This window comes from Protopterus annectens, chromosome 2.part0 (assembly GCF_019279795.1).
Source record: "Protopterus annectens isolate FY-2018-M chromosome 2.part0, PAN1.0, whole genome shotgun sequence".
Taxonomy (NCBI): domain Eukaryota; kingdom Metazoa; phylum Chordata; order Ceratodontiformes; family Protopteridae; genus Protopterus; species Protopterus annectens.
The window spans coordinates 516,961,104-516,975,471 of record NC_056728.1 but is presented as its reverse complement, the minus strand read 5'-3'; the positions used below and the strand labels follow the sequence as shown (position 1 = coordinate 516,975,471).

General features: G+C 37.2%; 1 protein-coding gene across 15 annotated transcripts in view; it reads left to right on the top strand.

Moving 5' to 3' along the window:
• ADGRL3 (adhesion G protein-coupled receptor L3) overlaps positions 1-14,368 on the top strand; it is a 3,684,852-nt gene that overhangs the window by 2,884,553 nt on the left and 785,931 nt on the right. For all 15 annotated transcript variants that reach the window (XM_044060915.1, XM_044060918.1, XM_044060917.1 and 12 more), the window contains one exon: positions 12,271-12,567. In XM_044060915.1, coding sequence (XP_043916850.1) covers positions 12,271-12,567 — 297 coding nt within the window. The remainder of the gene's footprint in view (positions 1-12,270; positions 12,568-14,368) is intronic.

Sequence of the window (14,368 nt, the reverse complement as noted above, 5' to 3'; positions counted from 1 at the left end):
CATAATGGGAGCACCCTGCTATAGTAGCTCAGCAGTTGATTTGGGATGTTAAATACAGTGGCACAGGCCAAAGTTAATTACTAGTTTCATGAAGATAGCACTTTTGGAAATGTAGTCTTTAATAAGAAAATAATACTGGGCATATGTTTTGTATCTCAGGTTATATTCGAATCAAAAGGACTGAGACTGATCTTATCTGAAACTGCACCATAGTACTTTATATGTGGAAAATGCTTCACATACTAATCGAAACTTGCTTAGAAAAATGTCCTCTTATCAGTGTGCAATGTAGATTTGTACAGATCAGAGAAATATTTGTTGTTTACTGTCAGTATTATGTAAACAGTTGAATATAATCAGTGTTGTTTATTACTATCGACTGGTCTCAGAATCCAGATTTTTGTTGAATTACTAGATGCCAGTATAGTCCACTTTTGCTGAATGTGTACCATTTTTTCTCTACCAAGGGATGAATTAAGGCAATCGAAATAGGCTTTACAATATTTTAGACATCTTAGTATTCCTGTTTGCTAAGAGGAAGGTCCCTCAACACACACAAACACACACAAACACACACACACACACACACACACACACACACACACACACACACACACACACACACACACACACACTCACACACACACACTCCGGGCACTTAACTCATTGCTGTTCTGTAGGTTATGGCACATGGTATGGAGGCGGGCATCGCTAATCATTCATGTCTCTCATTTGATCATATCTCAGATCTGTGTCCAAACACCAGCTGTGAGCACACAGGCTGATGGGTTCTGCAGAGAAACAGCAGATGGACTGAGAGCTTGCACAGCAAATGTTTATCCAACACACAACTTGTATTGCACTTGGCACAAAGCAACTCATTGGTCATATTAGACTGTATTGTAACATGCTGAGATCTCAGAACCTCTATATATAGTTACAGGAGTATATGCGCAGATGGCCTCAAGATCTGCTCCCCACGATTATCAGTGTAGCAAAATAAATTAGAAATTTCAAAAGGAAATGAAGAAAGCAAAGACAGGACATCTTTTTGTTTCTTTGTTTTTAATCGTTCTCTTGTTTGGTTTCCACAGCTACTGAATACTAGATGTGACAGTCAAACATATTATAAATGTAATTATCCTTGTATGACTATGTTGTATTTTAAGTTACTGCATTCTTGTCACATTTGCTATTGAAAGTTAGGAACAAACCACAAAATGAGACCATCTTCATCAGCAACAGTTATGCTTCTAAGGTATGAACTTGCTGCTTGAGAGTAGAGTTGGAAAACAAGTATCCTTTCACGTTGAAGCCTGGAATGAGTACCCTCTAGTAGTTTCCGTAGAGCTATTTCCTGTGCATTCACTGAGCTTTTAGATGGCAAAAGCCTGTAGTAGATCCATGTTGAGACATTTGCTTTATTTTTTATTGTCACTTTTGCCACTTTGCCTGCCATACATCTTAATCTGTTCTCTTCATCTGCCCATTCTTTTTTCATCACACCTCCATACATAGCCGGCCTTAGGCATAGGCCAACTAGGTGGCCACCTAGGGCGTCACTCTAGCAGGTGGTGCTTTACCAGTAATCTGGATGGTGTAGATAGACCAAAATGGGGGCACTGGGTGGAATGGGGGGTGGATTGTAGTCCTTTTTCCTAGGGCACCAGTTGACTAAATGCCGGTCCTGCCTCCACAAGTGCTATAGCAAAGTGCAGAGTAATGCAAAGGCTGTCTTCCATGGAGGCATGAGGGAATGCATGCATTTTCCCTGGTATATGGAGTGGGTGCTCTTTACCCAGCCAACAATGTTCCCACTGGCTACTGTCTGTCTCCTTCCCATAATTGCATCTTTGGATCTCCCAAAGAAGAACCAGTGCTGCATACAGTGGATCACTGTTCAGTTTGGTGGGCAAGCACACCGTGGTCCTTACTGAAATTACCTTAACCACCAAGTCTTCACATGGTACTGGTACTGCAGTGGCACAAGCACCCCCCCCCCCAAAGATAGGCAAGCCTATGTCAACCACTGACTTTCACCCTCCCTCAGTGTTTTCTGCAGCATCTGAGACTCTAATCGATTCCACATCGCCTGAATTACAGGCGCATTCATCCCTTGGTGATAGAGAGATGTCTTGAAACATTTCCAATACAGAAGGTAAAATAAGAAAATCCCTTTTGTAGAGGTAGATATTTTTAAATGATCTTAAATATTATCACTTCGAATCTCTGACACACTGTGTATACAAATGGTTATGGAATTGTATACGAGTAGTATATCAGACACAGTATGTACACTGGTGTTGTACTAAAACTAAACACAATCACAAGAAACTGTAGCTACACAGTGGACTGATGTAAAAATTCTAATATGTAAAGCTTCCATCCTTCTGAAAAGTTGTAAACCACATATAGTAATCAAGATAGTCAAGTTTTGTAGTGTCTTGGTGCACAGCATAGGAACAATTTGTTTTTACGCTTTGTGTTGTCTTACAGAGCACAGCTTTTTGTCTTTGTTTTTTTTTTAAGTTTTTACTAGATTTTAAAAACTGAAAACAGAGAATCAAACATTTAAAAATAAAACATAACAAATGTATAACTATTTACAAGGCCCATAACAAGAGGTTTTGTACAAAACTAAACCACTTATAATGCTTTATGTGTTCTTCATTTACCCATTGGTTATTTTTGTTTTCTACATCATTCTTGTATCTATGAATTTAATTTCGGGCTTTCTTCTTTGTACTTTTCTATGCCTTGTACCACTTTGTAACTATGAAATACAGCTATTCACTCTTGTCAACTTGGTAAGATGTAGTTTTTTTTTTTTTACTTTGAGCCACAATGGTGGCTTCTTGCTGTCAGTACTTCTTACTCCTTTATCTGATATATTTTTGTCTGATATGCTGGAAGTTGTTACAAAATGACAGTTGTTACCTGTAACCTGTTATAAAACTGCCACTGATTTGGAAGAAGAAAGATATTAATTAAGTTCCTTAACAGATGCAGATGTTGAGAAAGTTGTTATATTTTGTTTAGTAGGTGGAATGTGAAACATAAGAATGAAACGAAACTTACAGTTTTGCTTAAAATAGTCAAGCCTTTATGTTTTTGGTGTTTTATTCAAAGGTAATAGAGATTATTGAGAAAAAATAGTCAAGCCTTTATTAATTAGGGCATTCATAGATCATGTTATGAAATCTTGAGACAAGTAGCATTAACAAAGTGTCAAGCTGTGTCCCAGTTCCTAGTGACTATATTTTTTCAAGTTAGCTTAACAATAATTAAGAAAACATGCTTGTGTGTTCTAGCTGGGTGTTTTTAAGTATGGATTTTTAAGAATAGACTATAGAATTCAGCAATAATGGCTGTCTCATTTTTCCTTTAAAGAGCGAGAATAGATAAGCAGAAATCTATTTTTATCTTACAAAAATTGTGTTTGAAAGGGAGTCATTCTGTCATTTGTAGGTAGGTGTGTCAACAGTAATCATTTCTGTATAGGTACGTCTGAGCTGTACAGATTGTAGTTATGACAGATTAAACTAAAGGGATTGCTATATTTCTAGAATCTAGGAATAAGATGGAGAGAAAAAATGAAACTATTAGCACAGGAATACAAAAGCAGAGGTGTATAACTTTTTCTGTGACTTATTTCAAAATGACAGTGCAAAAAACAGAAAGACCTTAACCAGTGAGGGAAATTATAGTAATGTAAAACTGACTTTTTTCTTGCTGGCATAATTCTCAGTCTCATAGCTCAGGGGGTTTGGAATATTTTGCAGGCATCTTAATATCTATGGACATCAGGCAAGGTTTCTAAGTATAATAAAACAATCCATTTATGCTGTACTGATGAGATTACAAAAAGGCTGAAACGTGGCATGTCTACAGCTAGTGGGATTCAGTTTTATTGGCCTGCATGTACCCATAAAGTCTTCAAAAGTAAAAAGTTATCTACATTCAGAAGCCATGTTTTTGAAACACTGGCATATCCTTAAGGGGGCATTTGCATATATCCCATGGTCCCCCAGGAGGTTAAAGGTATTATACACGACTCTAGCTGGGCTATGTATTTCTTATAGTTTTTAGTTCAAGAGTTAGGGACAAAGGCATTATTAATCATTGACATTTGACCCTAATTGGAATTATTTTTTTAAATACTGATAGTTTTGTGTTAGGTAGTTGATTAAATAAGAATATTTAAATATCCTTACATTTTCTAAAGAGTTAGAACTGTATAGTATGAGTAATTGTCTTTATTTATTGACTGTAATAATTTTCCATCCATTGCAAACACACACATGCTGTAACAGGCAGATAAAAATGTTTAGGCAAAATTAAAGATGTCTCTTTAAAAAAAATCCAGGGTGTCTCTAAAGATCAGGAAAAGCTAAGAGGTATACTTGCCTGCATCTTATGTGTCTTTTTCCCACCAAACATGGCAGAACAGTGTGCTTGTTTGATTTGTTTTAGGTATTTTCATGAAATTTGTCAGTGTGCCTTGTGAGAAAGTTAATCACCAAGAAACAGAAGACGTAATCTGTTTATCTAAAAGTGGTCATGACACAGTTTATCTATTTTTTTATTTACAGCTTTTATGCTTTTTTTTAACTAGAGAAGCAAACAGCCAGCCATTTCATGTTTAGATTATTATAATATGCCTAAAAGGTCCCAAGATACATAGCTGTATGCAGTTGTTCATCTCTGTGAGTAATTCTTGAGCTATTTTAGATGCATAAATAAACATAGGAATGGAAGCTAAATGCAAGATTTGTTTATGCTCATGCTTTGTAAGAAGCCGTGCCAAACTGTGCTTCTGGTATGAAAAGGAAATATGCTCCTGAAGCACATAGACTATACAAAGTAGAATTGAGTAGTAATTTGAGGTGAAATGCACTCCTGAGCTGTAGCACTTTTAAAACAAGCTAAAATGAGATCAGTGACAAGAGCCAAATGCCTCTGAGAGAGCAAGAGGGAGGGAGGGAGTGTGCGTGCGTGCGTGTGTGTGTGTGTGTGTGTGTGTGTGTGTGTGTGTGTGTGTGTGTGTGTGTGAGTGTGTGTGTGTGCGTGCGTGCATGTGCGTGTGTGTGTGTGTGTGTGTGTGTGTGTGTGTGTGTGTGTGTGTGTGTGTGTGTGTGTGTGTGTGTGTGTGTGTGAGTGTGTGTGTGTGTGTGTGTGTGTGTGTGTGTGTGTGTGTGTGTGTGTGTGAGAGAGAGCACTTAATTCTTAAAATGGATGTGCCTCTGGACTTAAGACATGCATTGTCTGTGCAGAACACCTAGCTGAAGAACCCCTTTCATATTATGGTGTAGCTCTCCTTATGCAATAGATAGCTGTTTCATTTGTGGAAATCCACTACAGATGTCCCCTTTGCATTTTAGCTTTCAAAAGGCTTATATGTACTCTCTTTAGCTCTCTATTTCCAAAAGCCATTAACAAGACATGCATGTAAAAAGTTACCTGTGGGCTCTGTGATCTTAGACTTTCATTTATTTATGTATTTATTTATTTATTTAACATTATTAGAGGCTCAGTCAATTGAGAAGCCAGGAAGGGTGGGATTAGGAGGAGAGACGTTTTATTGGAGCAGGACTTATGTTTGTAATTTGTCCACCAGTGATGGTGCTATCCCATAATCACAAGACAGATGACCATTGCATTTGGTATTAGAGGGAAGCACTTCAGCTGACTTGCATTATGCACCATGATTGTAAGCAGCTCCATAAAGTTTGGAGATCACAGAAAAAAATCCTGCACATACGTGAAGTCATATATGCCACTGATGGAAATTGCTTCATATGTATTTCCTTATCCCACTTCCTAACCCACACGTTGCAAAGTGAATGTAACCCCAGTGGGGGGGGGGGGGTGGTAATACCAGAGATACTATAGTTAGAAACAACAGGAACCCAAAGCATCAAATAGCTAGCTGAGGTATGGGATGGGGGACAATATATACATACATACCATTTATATATATACATATATGGGTCCCCTTCACATGGTCGACTTTTTACAAAGTCGACTTTCATATGGCCGAGATCATATGATCGACTTTTGAAAAGCCAACCAGGGGGAACCGCTATATCCGTACAGTGCGGAATGGGGAAATTTCCATCTTCTGTACTGTATTGCAATCTTGAAGTTGGTATATTTAAGTTATGGGGGGTGTAGGGGGGCTTTCCCCCCTGCTAACAGTTTTAAGGTAAGTGTTTTTTGCATTTTTTGTGTTTATTTTACATGGTGGGCTTTCCGAAAGTCGATCATATGGTCTTGGCCATATGAAAGTCGACTTTGTAAAACGTCGACCATGTAAAGTAGACCCACATACATATACACACACACACACACACACACACACACACACACACACACACACACACACACACACACACACACACACACACACACACACACACACACACACACACACACACAGGTCCAGGAGGGTTAAGACACCTTATGCAATAAGGGGAGAGCCTGTAAATTAATGAAATTGACAAGTAAAGCAAATAGAATAATCCAGCTAAGGAAAAATGGGCGGCAGAAAAGATAAGTAATTGCGAAAGACAGCCTGAGGTTAGGAATGGATGAGGGGAGTGGACATGAATATGTCAAATTTCAAAGTATGTGATTAAAAACAAGAAGACTTGGGACTTTTATTTAGAAATGTCTGCATGGGTATTTTTGCATGTCACCTAAGTTATGGCACATTTTCCTTGTGGAGAACGATTGCTAGATATGTGTTACAGTGACAGTGAATACCCTGGTGACAGGTTTTCTAGGAATATGAAGAGCAGGAACAGTAAAACAGGATATGTAGGGCTTGTTACTTGAAGTATGTAGGACAGAAGTCATGTTAACACAAGAATTACATTTACTGGGTTATGTATCTTTGGGGCTAGGCAAGGCATGAGCAAGCCCTTTTGGGGCTACTGGTAATTTTGGTGAACAAAATATATGTATGTATGTGTATATGTGTATATATATATATATATATATATATATATATATATATATATATATATATATATATATATATATATATATATATATATATATATATATATATATATATATATATATATATATATATATATATATATATATATATATATATAAATTTATATATATATATATATATATATATATATATATATATATATATATCATATGAGTGTGGAAATCATAAACTAGACCAGCTCTTTCAGAGTTCATCAAAATGGCAGATCTAGCCAAGCAGGAAGAAATAATATTTGTAGAAATGTTAAAGCAGTAATATATAAATAAATGTATTTTATGATAGAATTCAAGAATACGAATTAGTGGGGGAAAGACTAGGCCAACAAATTACGTTGAAGGGAGAATAGATGGGAAGCATTTTTTTTATACTAACAATTGACAAGGAAATTATGAAAGGCTGTTGCAAAAAGCTGTAACAGAGCTTTGGAATAAACCAGAAGATACCTACTGATAAAGGTTAGTAACAGCATATGGAGTCTGAAATGTGAAATCATGGAAGATAGTGGGGCAAATATTGCACATAATTCTGTAAATATGTATATGTATGGTGGAATGCAGTAGTGTGGCACAACATAATTGATGCAACTTTGTTTTTGATTATGTTAGAACCTTGTTTAAATTATATTTTGTATATGTGTAAATAAATGAAGCTATTTAGTTTAAGAAAGGTGGATCATATATACAGTTCAGATGCTGACTACCGTCTTTGTTTAAAAGACAGATCTAAAGGCAGGTTTCACTGACTGTTCCTTTGTATAGTACAGATTCAGGAACCCCCATCTTCTTACTCCCCTCCACATAGAATCACTTTGTAGTAGTATTAGCTTAATCTAATGTTCATTTATTTACTCTTTCTATATGTGTGAATTAGTGATTTTTTAGAAATGTATTTGGAATTATAGGGTGCACTTCTAGCTTATAATCCTTAGGTCAGATTCTTCCATCTGTATTCTAGAGTCACATCAGAAAATTCTGTCTGACAGCTTAGTACAGAGGATTAATTCCATGCTCTGATAATGTCCTTCACCATATTTATCATGGCTTTGATCCTTTCAGATTGTATTTGCCTACAGTTTTACTTTGAGCAAGTCACTTTACCAGATATTGCTTGGGGGTCCCCTCTGAAAAGAAGTAGTTAAGCCTGGTGGGTTAATCCAGTTAGGAAAAACATAGCACACCACACCCATCAAGTTAAGAAATAAATGAATAAGGTTTTAGCCAAAATGGCTGTTTCTAAGTGGTTTGTGAATTCATAGGTTCTTAGGTATATACTAACCTAGTGACCACTGGGGCAATAGCCAAGCATCCTAAATATATCCCACAGGTTTATGTGCCAGGCTTTGTAAGTCTAGTCAAGCTTCCCAAATATATTCCACAAGTTTATGTGCCTAATAGGTTATTTAAGGGTATATGTGATTTAGGGTAAGGTTTACAAGCTGTTTCTATCCATTAGAGACATAGGTGCTAGACCTGGGGTGTATTGCCAATTTTCCAACTACTGGTCCATGTTCTTCTTGTGTAAGGTTAATGAAATGTTCTGCTTCACATGGCTGAGAAGCCTGTTTACTCTGAGACACATACATGTCCCTTGAACTTGTCTCATTTGTGTCACAAGCAAAGTTTAAATTTACATAACTTTTTGCTAACACAGTTTTTATTATACTTTTTTCTTACAACCTTTTTTTACCCTTTGCATTCCCCTACCATTAGAACTTTGGGTGTTTCTCCTTTGATATGTCTATTTGTTCCCTTCCTGAACTCGCAGTCTAATGACTCTAAGGAAGGAGATGTGAAAGCTGGAGAACTTGTCTGTCAACCTGTGGGAGGTTAGGAGAATTTTAGATGCTTCTGCAGCTTTAACCTTGCTGACCATCTAGCATGGTGCAGTGTTTGCTACATAAGACTCCAGTGATGGTGGTGGTGCATGCTTCTTCACACCTATATGACTCTTCTAAAGTGCATGCACTCCTTTGTTGGGCTCACACTCACAAGTCCTTTTATGTAAAAAGCACACCTTCAGGCATTTTCTGAGACAGCGCAGCTTTGAAAGGATGAAACTCACAGCTTTCCTTTAGGATGTACAAGTCAGCATTGGCAGACAGCTGCTGTGTTCCACACATCCCCAGCCAGCTCCCTTGTAGTCAGGCAGATATGTGAGCAAAGGTCATCTGGGACTCAGTAAGGGCTTAATCCCTATGTGCTATTGGTGTCATTTTCTCACCATCCTTTCTTATCTAGTAAAGGTACATTCAGTTGGAAGACTGCTAATTGTGATCTAGTGTCTGTTTGTGGTATTTCTCCATGATAGACGTTTTTCTGATGGTAACCATTTGAAATGTCGGAACCAGCTAGCTTGAGCCTTGAAATATAGAAACTGAATGGCCGAAAGATTGGACTTATATATATTAAGTCTGAGATTCAATTTCTCACAATATTATCTTTTATCTGAGTTATGGCAATCTCGGAGTTGATAAGTATAAGTTCAGGGTATGTGGGGACTTGCCCCACTCATGAGGGGTGTGGGGGGACTTGCCACCCCCGCAAAAAGCAGTTTTAAGGAAAACAGTGATGTTCGAAATTCACTTTTCTCCTATGTTTTCATACTTTTTTTCAGCATGTTGGCACTTGGCATTTCAAGCGCTGATATTTCAGTAGGGAGCTGTTTATAAAGGTTGGAGTTTAGTACATACCTTCTTCAATCATTGCGGAATGGATCTGCATTCTAATAGCAGAGCCTTTATAGGCAGGTCCTTCTACATTCTAGAAGTGGAACCTGTTTAGATAGGTTTGCCATGATACAAAGCAGGGCATGGTGGCAGAGTTGTGTATCATTCAGGATTACTGCTTGATTCTCTGGTTCAGATTCTGTTTACAATATCTTCTGTGTGGAACTTACATGTCCTCCCTCATTTCCCTGTATTTTGTTTTTTCCCCTGGGTCTCTGGTTTCCTGCCACATCCTGAAAAATATGCCTTTTATCCTTCGGTAAGTGTGTGTCGTATGAATGTGCATCATGTGATGAACTGGCATCCCATCAAGTACTGGTATTGTACCCTACATCCTTAACAAGCGAACAAAGACTCCAGCTTCATCATGATCCGGATTAAAATAAAGCATGCAACAAAAAAGGAATTTGTTAATTCCTTCTGGATACTGTACCTTTTGGATTTCTATCAACAGCTTATTTCCATCTTTCTGAGATTGCCATTGCTGGAAATGCATGGAACACAGTCCTGTTAAGATTTATTTCAGGAGTCCCATGAAGTAAGGTAGTAGTACTTTATAAATACTCAATGTACCCACAGATCTCTAACCTGGACTTTGAATGAAACCATTATTACCCTCCATCGCCTGTAATCATTGGAATGTATGTTCATGTGCAATGCTGGGGATTAAGCAAAGGAAAATGTATGCATTATAAATCTTATTTTTAAAATAGTATTATATTTTAAGAAGGTTTCCTACACTGATTTTGAAAGGAACATTAGACTGAGCATTTTGCATATCAGTTAGCCCAGACACAGTGATCTCTGCTATGGGTCACATGGATGTCACTCCCATGAGCATGGGAGTGCTAAGTTTATTTAACTAGGGGGAAATGTAGATGCATAAGATCCTTTTGGCTATGCTCCCTTAAAAGCTTCCCCACAAAACCCTTTACAGTGTAAATACTTGTGTATTATTTTTATTGACTTAAATCTAAAAATACTACAGAGCGGCTGAACTATACGCAGTTCAGAAAGTAGTCTTTCAAGCAGAGTAATCACACATTTTGTTAGAAACAAAGAAAAAGGATTTTCTTTTGCACTTTTAATTTGTCCTTATGGTGAAATTACATTTTTAAATAAATTGAATAACTGTTTAGGGAACTGGGATAGTTATAGCTCTCACTGTTAAATTAAATTAATCATCTAATTTGTAGTTTTAAAGAACTGCATTTATGAAAAAAGATTGCTCCATATTTAATGCGATGATAGCTTCGATGAACAAAATAAGAATTTACTCATTTCCTTCCATACAGCATCAAATCAGTCATTTCCTAAGGAATCATGTTAGTTTATTTAAGGTACAAGCAATCCATCAGTCAAACAGCTGTTCAGTTGTACCACTGGGAAATGGACATCACTTTAATTCATTGAAACCTTAAAATCAGCCTCTACTTAAATGCCATCTCGCTCTTCTGCTCTGTGCCAGTGAAAAATGAAATGACCAAAATATTGTGTTGCATAGCAGCGTGCCACTGTTAATAAAGGTAAATGTTGCATTAATCTTATGTTAGGGTGGTTCCCCTATTCGGTTTTGCCCAGATTTTGCATCTTGCTTCAAGATCTAGGTATAAAACGATTTCAGTGTGTTCCATTGATTATCTACACTGTACGATACTTTTGAGAAAACTGTTTGATCAATCTATGTTTTGCACAAGCAGTGTGACTTAGATGTAGTCAGAATACTTAAGGAGCTACATTTTAGGTCTAGGCATACATCTCAACCACTTGACCTAAGAAATCTGGACAAAGCCTAAATTAATGGCGGGACAAAGGCCCATAAATAGGTACAGATTTTAAATGTTGTTCTTATAAACTTAGAATGTTGCTAGAATAACAGGATTTGCGTTAGCATGCATTTTCTGAAGGATATGAAATCTGAAACTCAGATATGTGATTATTTAATGAGTTCAGTACTCAGTGATTTGCCAGAAAATCTGAAATTTTATTCAGAACAGACCAAAATATGAGGAAAAAATCTGGACATTCTGCGAAAATCTGGGCAGTTGAGGTATGGGGCTAGGTTTGTTTAGTTATGTATTTTACTTGGATACTGTCTGACTTTTAGCTAGTTGTGCAATCACTGAATGAGCTAAGGTCATTTTTGAAAAATGACTTTTATTAATGGTTAAACTTACTTTTTGTTAAAAATAAAATATGGTGAAAGGTTAATGGTATTACTTTTGCAGTGTGAGAAATGGAGACGTTCTGCAAAAAATGCTGATGGGTCTCTACATAAAGCAGCTGAATCTCTTAACCAGTGTTGATTGCTTTGACTCACTTTTTTTTTTTTTAAATCCTTAGTTTATCCCTTTCTTTGTAGTAATACTCATAAGACAGGATACTGACAGCCCTATAGTGTAGTTTAACCAGCTTACATTTGCTAAAAAGTGCAGAATGATAATTTTGATGGGTAGCAGCCTTTTCAAAACATAGTTTTAGATTGTGAGTAGGCTAACTGTTTTTTTTTTTTTAATTCTAGAACCTTCCACATCTTTTGCAATGGGAACTACCACAACTAGTACAACACCACGACATACCACAAGGAACACACCGAAGACAACACCATCTGTTACTGGCCGAAGGACTAAAAGTACGACCACGCCATCCCCTTCAACTAAAGTGCCTGAAGAATTTTTCACCCGGTTACCCCCTGTTTCCTCCCAGTTGCCTGCTATTGGGACTGAGTTTTGTGAAGCAGCAGAATCACGAGATATACTGTGGCCTAAAACTCGTCAGGGACAACTTGCCAAGCAGCCATGCCCCCAGAAAACTATAGGTAAGGGCAATGTTACTTCTACGAATCCTGTTTAAGTGTGCCAGCTATATAAAGTTGACATTAGTAAAAATAAACATTGAAAGTACGAAAATGTTATAGTGTTTTTTGTGATGTGATTTACTTAAGCAATTTGTACTAACAACATCAATTCATTTGAGAAGGATGTTTAGATACTCACTGCAGGTTATCAAAATTCTGCTCACGTTAGACCACTCAAGGTATTTACCTAATATTTTGTTCTCCAGCTAGAAACCTAGAAACATTTAATTTATTTGTTTATTATTTGTAAACTAGGTTGGTAAGCTGAGCCAGAATGGACTCAGCCACAGCACAGATCAAAAGGCAAAGTTATAGAAATACAGAATGCAGTATACCAGTCCTAAAGCAGCAAGATGGTGTGATACCATGCAATTTCTTTAAATCTGCACAGAGTATTAAAGCTGACACATCAGTAATTAGCTGAATATGAATGAAATAAGTGGGTAACTAGAGAATAAAATGGATAAATGAACTTCATTTGCTTTGTCTACAGTTATTTCACCATGAGAACCACATGTTTAAATGCATTACTATGAACTAGCTGTGTAAGGTTGTTCACTCCTGAGATGGTTTTATATTAGATACTATCTTCATTTTTCTAAACAGGGTCCAAGATTTGCAACCCAGAGGCCCAATAAAAAGAAATATGAAATCCCTTGCCTTTTGACCCTACTGGCTAATTGGGTATCTTTAACTACTGGTAGCAGAAACACGTTTTCATTAAATGTGATGACTACACTCAAGGTTTACCCCTTTCTCTGAGACGCAGCAATCTCAAAATTGACTGTGCTTAGTCTGGGGTTGCAGGCTATTGTGCAGAGACTTACCTTCCACAAAATCACTCATCCCAAAATTTATGGTATCAATTTGATGGCACAGTGGTGCAGAGGTTTGCATTTTTGCCTCACAGTGAGAGATTCTCCGGTTCAATTCTCAGCTGTGGTGCCTTCTGTGTAGATTCTGCATGTCCTCCCTGCATTTGTGTGGGTTTCCTCTAGGTGCTCTGGTTTCCTCCCATGTTACAAAAACATGCGTCTGGAGTGCTTCACCCCAGGCTTCCACTGAAACTTGGCTGGTTCCAAGTTGTTCTTTCCTGGTAAACAAATGCTAAATAAATAAATACATTTGCTTTTGTCTGACATGCCTTTTGAGGAAATGGGTGCCACTGATCTGATAAGCATTCTCCTCCTAACTTCGGAGGTTCATCACAGGTTGGCAGGCTCAGTGGGTTATAATTCTTTGACCCTTGGTGTCGATGCTATAGTTCAGTGCTCTTGCCTTGGTTTAATCCTTAGACAGATTTGGTAGTAGGACTGCAAGGACGTTACAATCACTGTGATCCTTCTGCAGTGAATTTCTTCCAATCACAAAGGTTTATTAGAAACAATCCCTTATAAAAGTGAGTCTGTGTAACTTCTGAAGCATGATTTTTAAAGATTATTGACAGGCAGAAAACAGAATTAATGAATGTTTCACCTGCGTTGACATTTATTGCCATTTTTCTCCTTTGACCTTTCTGTCAAGGCTGAGGCCTGCTCTGTAAAGTAATTAAGGTATTCATTTTTAATCCTTTTTCTTCCTTATACCATCCTTCATTTTGTAGGCGCATTTCCTGTTTTTCCAAATATATCTTAGTTCATTTAATTTGATAAACTGATTAATTGTAGTTGTTTTGGGAAATTCCTCAAGGGAAATGGTGATTTATTCTGGGGACTGTGTAGTATTAGTTAAATGTGTAGCCAGTGCCACATAAATGTTGAAA